At 45.6% G+C, this 12024-nt stretch overlaps 1 protein-coding gene across 1 annotated transcript in view; it reads right to left on the bottom strand.

The window, feature by feature from the left end:
* LOC125467588 (glutamine--fructose-6-phosphate aminotransferase [isomerizing] 1-like) overlaps window positions 1-12024 on the bottom strand; it is an 81300-nt gene that overhangs the window by 60840 nt on the left and 8436 nt on the right. The window contains exons 3-4 of the mRNA XM_048563656.2: window positions 8369-8476; window positions 6291-6416 (exon numbers count right to left, since the gene is read on the bottom strand). Coding sequence (XP_048419613.1) covers window positions 6291-6416; window positions 8369-8476 — 234 coding nt within the window. The remainder of the gene's footprint in view (window positions 1-6290; window positions 6417-8368; window positions 8477-12024) is intronic.

Raw genomic sequence — 12024 nt, 5'->3', positions numbered from 1 at the left:
GCACTGCAGCCTCACAGCACCTGGGGCTCGGGTTCAATTCCAGCCTCGGGCGACTGTCTGTGTGGAATTTGCACATTCCCCCGTGTCTGTGTGGGTTTCCTCCAGGTGCTCCAGTTTCCTCCCACAATCCAAAAATGGAATAGAATTCCTACAATGTGGAAACAGGCCCTTTGGCCCAACAAATTCACACCGACCCTTGGAGCATCCCATCCAGACCCACCCCCTATAACCCACCTAATCTACAAAACCCTGAATACTATAGGCAATTTAGCATGGCCAATCCACCTAGACATCTTTGGACTGTGGGAGGAAACTAACCACTGAGTCACTGTGCCTCCCTGAACAGATGTGCAGGTTAGGAGGATTGACCATGCTAAATTGCCCAGAGTCCTGGGATACACAAGCTACATGGGTTAGCTATGGTAAATGCAGGGTTGATGGGGTGGGTCTGAGCAGGATGCTCTTTGGAGGGTCAATCTGGACTCAATGGACTGAATGGCCTGCTCCCACACTGTTGGGATCCTATGAAATAAAAAAGTTGATGGTTATCCAGGAATGTGGGCATATCATTCTCTACCAAATTTTGTACACTTGCCGAGCAATTGTGTGTGGGTGTATGTGTATGTGTGGGTGTTGCCATTATTGAATTTTAGCAGTGTGCAGCAATGTTATATTGGATTCAAGCAAGTCAACAATTTTCATCTACTCTTCTCCTAAAGGAGGTAACCAAGCATGTTGATGAGGATATTGTATCTTGTGACCCAGATAGTTTTCAGCAAGGCTTTTGATAGCTTCTCCCTTGGCAGACTGGTCCACAAACCCTGGGATCCAAAACTGGCTAAAGGAAGGAAGCAGAGGTTATTGGAAGAGGGATAGTTCGGGGACTGGAAGTTTGTTTGTAGGGATCAGTGCTGGAGCCTTGGCTGTTTCTGGCATAAATTAACGACATCAACACAAACATAGGGGGTATAATCAAGAAGTTCACAGTTGACAAAACTGGTTAGGTTGGTAAAGAATGAGTCATAAACTACAAGAGGATAGCAACGGGCTGGTCAGGTAGGGAAAGCAGTGACAAATGCAGAAGGAAGGGTTAACAAGACACTCTCATGGGACCCTGAAACATACTGGAGATCAAGGGGTCCTTGGTATGCATATTCACAGGTCCCTGAAAGTAGCAGAACACTTAGGTAAGTTGGTTAAGGCGACAGCTGGATGCTTGTTGCATTGTGCACTTCACTTAATAACAAGAGCAGGGAGGTGATGCTGGAATTCTATAAAATGCTGGTTTGGCCACATCTAGAGAACTGTGCGCAGTTCTAGTCACCACATTATAGGAAGGACATGATCACACTACAGAGGAAATTTACCAGGATGCTAAATAAAAACCCAAAGACCAGCAGATGCTGGAAATCAGAAACAAAAGCAGAAATTGCTGGAAAAGCTCAGCAGGTCTGGCAGCATCTGTGGAGAGAAATCTGTGTTAACGTTTTTCAGAACCGAGGAAGGGTCACTGGACCTGAAACATTAACTCTGATTTCCTGCCACAGAAGCTGCCAGAACTGCTGAGCTTTTCCAGCAATTTCTGTTTTTGTGCACCAGGACGCTGCTTGGGCCGAGAGGAAAGATTGGATAGGCTGGGGTTGTTTTCCATAAGTTGAGAAATGCATAAGAACATGAGCTACATAAATAGAGTGGATACAAAGGTACACTTTCCATTTGTAGAAATATCAATAGCAGTAGCAGCAGTGTTTACTATCTACAAGATGCATGGCAGAAATTTACCAAAGATCCTCAGGCGGCACCCTCCAAACCCCAAACATAACTATCTAGAAGGACAAGGGTAGCAGATATATGGGAACACTACCACCTCTAAATTCCCGTCCAAGTCACTCACCATCCTGACTTGGAAATATATCACCATTCCTTCAATGTTGCTGGGACAAAAATCCAGGAATTCCCTCCCTAATAGCATTGTGGGTCAACCCACAGCAGGGGAACTGCAGCAGTTCAAGAAAGCAGCTCACCACCACCTTCTCCATAGAGACCAGCCAGCAGCACCCATATCCCACAAGAACAGAGGAAAAAACACAGGGGGAAGATTTAAATTTAAGAGGTAAAAAGTTAATAGGAGAGTTGAGGAGAAATGTTTTCACTCAGAAGATGGTGGGAGTGTAGAATTCACTGTTGAAAAGGGTGGTTGGGTCAGGAACTCTTATAATGTGCGAGCATTCTTCAAATATTCACTTGTGGCACCGTTGCTTCCAGGGCTGAGGTCACAAGCTGGAGAGTGGGATTAGTGCAATCAGATCTTTGTTGACCGATGTGCAGATGGTTGGCTGAATGGCTTGCTTCCGTCCTGTTTGAGTCACGTTGTGAGACTTGTTGGGTGATACAGCAGCAAAAAGGGTGGAGGGAGTTAGAGAGAGCTCACTAATCTCCAAACACCTCATTCCCTCGACTGTGTGCCACATGCAGATCCCATGCTAGTCTCAGCGGCCATCTCAAACCCCAAAACAAGCCCTCCTCAATCCTGAGGGGCTACCTCAGGTGCAGGACGTGAAATTCACTCGTGGAAGACCCTGGTACCCAAGACCATTCCTACGAAACAACCTTCTCCAAGGAAATTAATCTGAAATAGTCCACAGGGCCAAGGGCCAAGCCTTCTGAAAAGGACATTCCAAGGAATTGAAAGATATAGCTAATCCACTACAGCCAGCAGGTTCGAGCGTTGGCACGGTGGCTCTGTGCTTAGTACCGCTGCCTCATGGCACCAGGGACGCAGGTTTGATTCCACCCTCGGGTGACTGTGCAAACTCCACATGAACGTTCTCCCTGTGTCGGCGTGGGTTTCCTGCAGGCGCTTCGGTTTCCTCCCACAGTCCAAAGACGCACAGGTTAGATGGACTGGACGTAAGGAATTGCCCGTCGTGCCCTGGGACTATGCAGATTAGCCATGGGAAGTACAGGGTTATCGGGCAGCGTGGGTGCATCTGAGCGGGATGTTGGCGTGGAGTCAATGGGCCGAATGATCCGTTTCCACACTATAGGGGCTCTATGAACTAACGGATGAATAATACTGTCACAACAGCAGGACATGGTAATGAAACATTGTAATTGCCTTGTCAAAGAAGGCTTCCAATCAGAACAGCAAGATCTTTCACCGGGCTTTGGAAAGTTGGAAGCCATAATAAGAATCCATTTCACACCCCTGTTAAAAAGGGCAAGGCAATACCTTCTGATCCTTATCCAGCAAACACAGAGCGAACCCTCCCTCTGAACACAGAGCTCTACAGTCTGAGGCAGACTGACGTGTCACCATTACTGAGACACCCTTCTGTCTGGTATTTGGGACCTGTAGGAGGCTTGTCTGATCCTGTCTGTGCTACACGCTGACCAGCAGACCCATGATACAGGAGGGAAAATTAAAAAGATGCATTGCAAGGAAAAATAATACTTCAGAGATCTGAATCACTTTTGGAACTCAAGACCAGCCTGAATGGACAAAACACGGCTGCTCTAATTAGTGGATTTGCGGATGATACAAAGATTGGTGGAATTGCGGATAGTGAGGAGGATTGTCAGAGGATACAGCAGGATGTAGCTCAGTTGAAGGCATGAGCAGAAAAACGGCAGATGGAGTTTAATCCAGACAAATGTGAGGCGATGCAGGTCAAGTACAGGTGGAAATTATACAGTGAATGGCAGAACCCTTAGGAGTATTGATGTGCAGAGGGATCTGGGTGTGCAGGTCCACAGATCACTGAAGGTGGCAGTGCAGGTGGATAAGATAGTAAAAAACGCCCATGGCGTGCTTGCCTTCATTGGAAGGGGCACTGAGCATAAGGATTGGCAAGTTATGCTGCAGCTTTATAGAATTTTATTTCAGCCGCACTTGGAATATTATATACAGTTCTGGTCACTGCACTATCAGAAGGATGTGGATGCTTTGGAGGGGGTACAGAAAAGGTTTACCAGGACATTGCCTGGTGTGGGAGATTTCAGCAAGGAAGAAATGTTGGATAGACTGATTTTGTTTTCACTGGAACACAGGGGTTTAAGGGGTGACGGTAGAAGTTTACAAGGTTGTGAATGGCATGGATAGAGTGGAAAGTATAAGGCGTTTCCCAGGGTGGGGTGGGGGGGGGGTGTGGTGTCAGTTACTAGGGGACACAAGGTTCAAGGCGTGAGGGAAAGATTAAAAGAGATGTGCGAGGCAGGTTTTTCACAAGAAGGGTGGTGAGGGCCTGGAACACGTTGCCAGAGGGGTGGTGGTGAAAGCAGACACAATAGCAACATTCAAGAAACACCCGGATGAATGACTGAATAGGAAGGCAACCGAGGGATACCGATCCTATAATCAAAGGCAGTTTCAGTATGCAAGGGCAAAACGTGTTGGCACAGACTTGGAGGGCCGAAGGGTCTGTTCCTGGGCCATACTGTTCTTTGCTCTTTGATATCAATATGAAGTTGAGGGAGGTAAATACCTAGGATTCCAGGGATAGAGTGGCGGAAATGGGACTGAATGGATTCTCTCTCAGAGGGCCAAATGGTCTCAGTATGACAGGCTCATTGAAGTTTGGCCACCCAAGGAATAAAGGAAAGGCCTTCAGCCCATCTGGTCTGTAATGGGCCAGACCAGACTTCCTCAAAATATATCAAGGTGGTAACCTAGACCCTAACTTTCTCTTATTTTAAAGGTAAATATGAGGGGCTGTGTTTCCAGACGTAATTTGATTGGTCAAACCACTCAACATTGCTGTGGGTCTGGAGTCACATATAAGCCAGGATAGTAAAGGTATCAGATTTTCTTCCATGAAGGACATTAGTGAACTTGATGAAATTTTACTTCAATAATAGTCATTACAGTCAACAAGTTTTATATTTTAGATTTATTAATTTAATACAAATTCCACCAGATGTCATGGTGGATTTGAGGCCTGTCTCTTCAAAGCATTAGCCTGGGCTTTGGGATTCCGCATCATGTTTCTACTGATGCTCCATCTATTCTGGCCTTCATGGTTTTGTTTTATTCATTCATGGGATGGGTGCATCACTGGCTAGGCAGCATTTATTGCCCATCCTTAAGTGCCCACAGGGCTGTTAAGAGTCAACCACATTACCATGGGTCTGGAGTCACTATATAGGCCAGACCACTTAGGTTGGCAGTTTCCTTCCCTAAAGGACATATGTGAAGCAGTTGGGTTTTTCTGACATTGACCAGAAAATAGTTGTGTTTTAATTCCAGATTTCTACTGAATTCACTACCTGCCATGCTAGGATTCAAATCCAGGTCCACAGAACATTATCTGGGTCTCTGGATTAGCAGTCCAGCAATAATACCACTAGGCCACAGCCTTCCCACAACAATTCAAGTATAATCCTCTAATCCCCAAGGTTATGCTCAGAAGATGTGGGTAGTTTTACTTTTATCATCTCACACCAAATGAAATCAAACAAAACACATGCTTGGAGGTGCACAAATTCAGCAAAAAGAGGGGACTCACTTGAAGCTTTTCACCTTGATCTCTTGAAGACAGAACTGCAGGAGTACACAATCTCAAACAGAAAAACCAACTTGAAATGTGAGAGGAGAGGGTCGTATTTGGCATTCTTGCAATTCTGTTCTGATGAGTGCACGTTTTGGGGCAGCATGGTGGCTCAGTGGTTAGCACTGCTGCCTCAGAGCGCCAGGGACCCGGGTTCAATTCCAGCCTCAGCTGACTGTCTGTGTGGAGGTTGCGTGTTTTCCGCCCCCCCCGTCTGTGCGGCTTTCTGCTAGGTGCTCCGGTTTCCTCCCACAGTCCAAAGATGTACAAGTTAGGTGGGTTGGCCATGATAAATCACCCATGGTATCCTGGGATGTGTAAGTTGGGTACATTAGCCATGGGAAATGCAGGGTGACAGGAATAGGGTGGGGTGATGGGTCTGGGCTGGCGTGGACTTGTTGGGCTGAATGGCCTGTTTCCACACTGTAGGAACTTTATGAAGTTGAAAATCTTCAGAAGAATACTATTATAAATTATGTTGTAAAATTCACATCTGATATTTAATGTGTTGCCTCCCTTGCTGTCCAGTACAGCTTTAATTATAAGAAAGGTGTGTCAAACCTTACCACAGGGAGCAGAGAAACATTTTTCATTACCCAATGTTGAATTCAAAAAAAGTTAGAAAATTTAGAGTCAACAAAATTTTGCCATAGATGCCTTCGATTGATCGAACCTTTTATCTCAAAAGGTACAACTGAATGGCTTTGTTTGTTGCAGCATAAATGGAATATGCAGTAGACTCACCATTGTCCTTATCAGATCTCTGGGGATGACTATTAACAATATTTGGAATGCCATGTGTTGCCCAGCGAGTGTGTGCAATGCCAAAATGCGTTTCAAACTCAGCATCAAAGTCAACGTCTTCTTGTTCTTTTAAAAAAAAGGGAACAATATTTAACACAGACTGCAGTGAAATTATGCAGACAAATTACCCCCACAGCATTATGTACAAAAGACAGATTATTTATAGACAACTATAGAAATATTTCAAATTGGCACATTCAATATCAGCCAAAATACCAATAAAGTGTAAGAACTGAATGAAGCTACTCTGCCCAGCCACAGAATGTCTTTGGGTACAGTGGGTGGTGTCTTGACCTCTGGGCCTGAGGTTTGAGTATAAGTCTACCTTGCTGGCTGTGGACTGTGCATTCATGACACTGTTCAATGACTTGATAATAACAGCCTGGCAGAGAACGCTCCAAGACCCTGCTCCTGTGTTTAATTAACTTGGGAATCCTTCTCCCTCCTCCCAGCACATATGGAATGAGCTGCCAGAAGTAGTAGAGCAGGCTGGTACAATTACAACATTTAAAAGGCATCTGGATGGGTATGTTAATAGGCAGGGATTTAGAGAGATACAGGCCAAACTCTGGCAAATGGGACTAGGCTAGTTTAGGATGTCCAGTTGGCATGGACGAGTTGGATCAAAAGGTCGGTTTCCATGCTGTACAGCTCTATGACTCCACTTCCCAAGGGGAAAGAGAGGTGTGCATGAAGATGGTCTTAAATAAATCTCTACAGCACAGCGTAAACATCAGCATGTTCTCTTTGAAGTTCTGTTTCTCCTGGTTCACAATACTTGCCAGTTTATATCCTGTAGACCGAGGACATCGATTAAAGGGAGCATTTGCTGACACTATTAATGCAGGGAGCACAGGCAGTGATCAGGCTGAATGGCTGTGATGTCACCGACAAAGATGCCACAGGTATTTTACTGCATCAAAGGATAGGGCTGTCCATAACATTGTTCCTGTGTTTGTTATGATTTGTTAATGAAATGCGCTCTTTTTTCGAATATTTGTTGGATTTGCAGAATCATACAGCATGGAAGAGGCCCTTTGGCCCATCAAGTCTGTGCGACTTACTTAGACTAATCCACTTTCCAGTACTTGGCCCATAGTCTATGACAATTCAAGTGCTCGCCCACATACATTTTAAATGTTGGGAGGCTTCCCACCGCTATGACCCTCCTCGTTCCAGGCCCCCGCCATCCTCTGGGTGGAAAAAAAAGTTTCCTCAAATCCTTTCTAAACTCCCCTTCAACTCAGAACGATGTCTCCTCATGATTGCCCATTCTACTAAAAGGAAATATCTCCTTCTTATCCACACCCTTCATAGTCTTATACACAACAATACAGAGTCTTAACTGCCGTGAGATCTTACGCTGTCAGCCTAAAATCATGACTCAGGACTGTAGTCGTTAGTGGGGCAGTGTGCTGAGCGCCAGGCAGCAGATCTGTCAACGGAGTGCCACCATGGTGTGGAACCAAGTGGGGCTGAGAGTGCAACACTAACACCAGCTGGCACCTGCACCACACACGTGCCCAGTGATAGAGTAGCTTACTAACTTCCTGGGCACGTCAATGACATCTGCAGCACCGACCTCCCGTACGAGAGGAGCAGCACGAGATCCACCATTATATATAGCAGGAAAATAGGGAGGTATTCTAAGGAAGGACGCGCTGGCCTTGGAGAGGGTCCATAGGAGGTTTACAAGAATGATTAAGGCTGAAGGGCTTGTCACAGGAGGAGCAGTTGAGGGCCCTAGGTTTGTACTCCACAGAATTTAGAAGGATGATGAGAAAAATCTCATTGAAATTTACAGAATACAGAGAGGTCTGGATAAGATGTTTCTGCCGAGAGAGATTAAGACCTGAGGGCAAAGTCCCAGATCGAAGTGATGGCCCTACAGAACAGAGATGAGGAGGAATTTCTTCAGCTAGAGGGTGGTGAATCTGAATCAAATACACATCTGAAGGCATATTAAAGAGTGAATATATTCTCCAGCAATCCTGCATGTCAGCACACGCGAAACTTACTGTTTACTTCCTCTTCCAAAGTCTTTATTTTCCCATTTCTTTTAATGATAGAGATTTGCTTCCCTTTGTCTTCCCACTCCTTGTTATTACCGCTGTCAATTCCAACACCTGGTAGGAAAGTCACAAAGAAAATGTGCATTCATCAATTTACACTAACATCACAGCCAATGCAATAGAACAGCCTGAAATCTAGTTGAATGGACACAGTAATCCAAAAGGTCCAAATAAACTACTTCAACATATTTGACAGAACGACCAACATGCAGCATTGGGAGAAATGGTAAGGCAGGGCAAGATGCACACGCTAGCCATGGAAGAATACATTCAGACAGTCTGAACTACTGGGTGAGTTGAGTGGGGGCCCCCAATCACCTCCAACACTCTTTCCAATACAACCTTTATCTCAGGTCTATACATTCCTCCCTAAACAGGAGTGTGGGTGTACCAGCTCCTCAGGTCTGGCAGCTCACCTCAACCTTGGGGACACAATGGGCTAGTGGTATCTTTGTTAGACTATTAACCCAGAGGCCCAGGCAATGTTCTGGAGGCCTGGGTTCCAAATTCACCATAGGACAATTAAGTGTCTGATGATGACCATGAAACCACTGTCGATTGTCAGGAAAAACCCAACTGGCTCACTAACGTCCTTTCAGGAAGGAAATCTGTCATCCTTACCTGATCCAACCTACATGTGACTCCAGGCCCACCAGCCATGTATTTGACTCTTAACTGTCCTCTGGGCAATAAAGGGATCAGCAGTGTTGGTCTAGCCAGCAACGCCCACAATCCCATGAATGGATTTTTTCTTTAAAAATCCTTCTCGAAGAGCAATAAATGTTGGCCCAAACATAGAAGCCAAAATCCCACAAATGAATTGTATTTTTTAAAAGAATACTCTCCTCAGCTGGAAGCAGCAAAGCATCATGTAGAATGAGCCTCTTTGCCTAGGGTTCTGGCACTCATTACAGAACCTCTGATGCTAACTCAGCACAATTCGAGATCAAACCCAGGCTCACTACATATTGATGTTATTGAGGTCTCTACAGCATAATGCACTTACCAGGAGAGTCACCAGGGGCGCAATGCGCACTATCTGCATCACATGTGCGTAGACACATTTAGCTATGTAGCCCTTACTGTTTTACTTATACTAATGCACATTCTCATGGAGTCTAGCAGCTGAAATATGATATTCCATTATAAGATTTGCATTTGGGCTGTTCTGGGTGCAGCAGTATTGTCCCTATCTCTGAGCCAGGAGGCTCCCACCTGCTCCAGAGGTGAGTCATATCTTTGAACTGTTTGATTAGAAAGTAACAAAGAAAGGTTTTCATGGCCTCCTGCATTTCCAAAGAAGAGCCACATATTGGGTTTGCAACACAAACTCTCTTTCTCTCTCCACGGATTCTGCCAGAGTTCCCGAGTTCCTGCAGCACTTCCTGCTCGGCTTTCAGAACTGCAGGATTTTGCTTTTATTTTATCATAGAAACTGTACCAATGCTGTTAGTTCAAACTCGTGTTCATCGGAGAGGGCAAACACATTCATGGTTTAATGTCGCATCCGAAAGCGAAGCAGCTCTGACAGTGTCCTCGTGGATGAAGTGCTCTAGACTCTGAAGCGGGTCTTCAGCTCATTTAGACTCGGGAGCGAAAGCCTGACGAAGGAGATGAGGCTGGCATTGTAAAACACGAAGCTTTTTATTTCAGGGGCTGAAAGGGATTAAGACAAAAGGAAAGGAAAAGCTTCCTTCAGCAGACATTTGGCCAAATTTCACCGATGCCCACAGGAGCGAGATGGATGGAATGCCAGAGAGCAGTGATTAGCAGGGAGTAGTCCCAGGGTGCTGCGGAGATTTATGGGGCAGGCAAGATTGAGGTAATGGCCTAGTGGTATTATATGGACTGTTAATCCAGAGAGTCAGGTAACGTTCTGGGGACCCGGGTCCAAATCCCACCTTGGCAGTCAGTGGGATTATGGGGCAGCAAGGTGGCTCGTTGCTTAGCCCCGCTGCCTCACAGCGTCAGGGACCTGGGTTTGATTCCAGCCTCGGGCGACTGTGTGGAGTCTGCACATTCTCCCAGTGTCTGCGTGGATTTCCTCCCACAGTCCAAAAATGTGCAGGTTAGGTGGTTTGGCCATGGGAAATGTAGGATTACAGGGAAAGGGTAAAGGGATGGGGATGGGTCTGGGTCTGAGTAGGATACTCTTTGGACTTACTGGGCTGAATGGTCTGTTTCCACACTGTGGGGATTCTATGAAACCAGCAATTCTTTCTCCCCCTAGTGTCATTAGGACAGAGGGGAGATTGTGTCCAGTTCTGATCAGCCTGTTCCAGGAAGGATGCTATTAAGCTGCACAGGGTTCAGAGGAGGTTTACCAGGATATTGCAAGGAATGGAGCATTTGAGTTATAAGGACAGGCTGGACAGGGCTGGACTTTTTCCACAAGAGCATAGGAGGTTGAGAGGTGACTTTGTAAAGGTTTAAAAAAATCACAAGGGTTATGGAGAAGATAGATGGCAGGTGGGTTTTCCCTCGAGTGGGGAATTTCAAGGCTAGAGAGCATTTTTTTTAAGGTGAGGGGAGAAAGATTTAATAAAGACAGGAGGGCAGGTTTTTTTTAAATAGGGTGGTTCTCCTGTGGAATGTGCTGGATGCAGGTACAGTGACAACGTTTAAAAGACATTTGGATAAGTACATGAATAAGAAAACCATTTGGAGCGATATGGGCCATGCTCTGGCAGGTGGGACTAAGTTTAATTTGGCGTTATGACTGGTTGGATTGAAGGGACTGTTTCCATTTTGTATGGCTCTATAACTTGATCAGTAGCTCAAAAACAGCTTTGCTTGACACCGCAGAGCAAGATTGAAGCTCAGATTAAAAACCCAGGGACAGAAATGGCTCAGTGAATCTCATAATCAGTGACGAGCTGGCATTACACTTGTGGATGGTGACTGGAGTGTAGTTTGAGAGTCCAAAGGAGCTTGGACCCAGGCAAGAAGGGTGACTGAACAGAATGGGAGCAGTTGTGGGGGTCAGTCTGCGATGCAAGAGTTCCTGAAAGGAAGTTTTAAGGCTGGATCATTAAGAGTGAAAAATGGTATTCTCTTGCGAAAATTACTGGAGATTTGATGACTCACTGTCTCATTAACATCTGAGCAAAGCAGCTGAGAAATGTGGCATGTCATCATCACATTCACTTTTCTGTTGGATCGGAGTCGGACATGCATTTAAAGAATCCCTAAAGGGTGGAAGCAGGCCATTTGGGCCATTGAGTCTACACTGACCCCCTGAAGAGCATCCCACCCAGACCTCGCCTCCTGCCCGATCCCTGTAACCCTACATTTTCCGTGACTAATCCACCTAGCCTACACATTCCTGGGCACTATGGGCACTCGCACACCCCAATGTCAGTAGTTGCATACATCTCAGTGTGTTAACAGTGTTGGCAATTTGAGAGAGGGTTTAATGAAAATATTGACATGCGTTGAAGGTAAATGGAGTAATCATGTGACCCTGCTAGGAGCTTGGAGCTTGTACATTTTGGCGCATGCTGCTCTGTACCTTGCCATCACATGCAGATTGGTGATGAATGCTGTTTACAAGCAATCTCAAAGTCTGGTCTGAGCTTGTACAAAGATCCAACGAGTGTATA

The sequence above is a fragment of the Stegostoma tigrinum genome, chromosome 37 (assembly GCF_030684315.1).
Source record: "Stegostoma tigrinum isolate sSteTig4 chromosome 37, sSteTig4.hap1, whole genome shotgun sequence".
In the NCBI taxonomy this organism is placed as follows: Eukaryota; Metazoa; Chordata; class Chondrichthyes; order Orectolobiformes; family Stegostomatidae; genus Stegostoma; species Stegostoma tigrinum.
The sequence above is the reverse complement of the archived record's forward strand: the minus strand, read 5'-3'. Positions and strand labels throughout refer to the sequence as shown.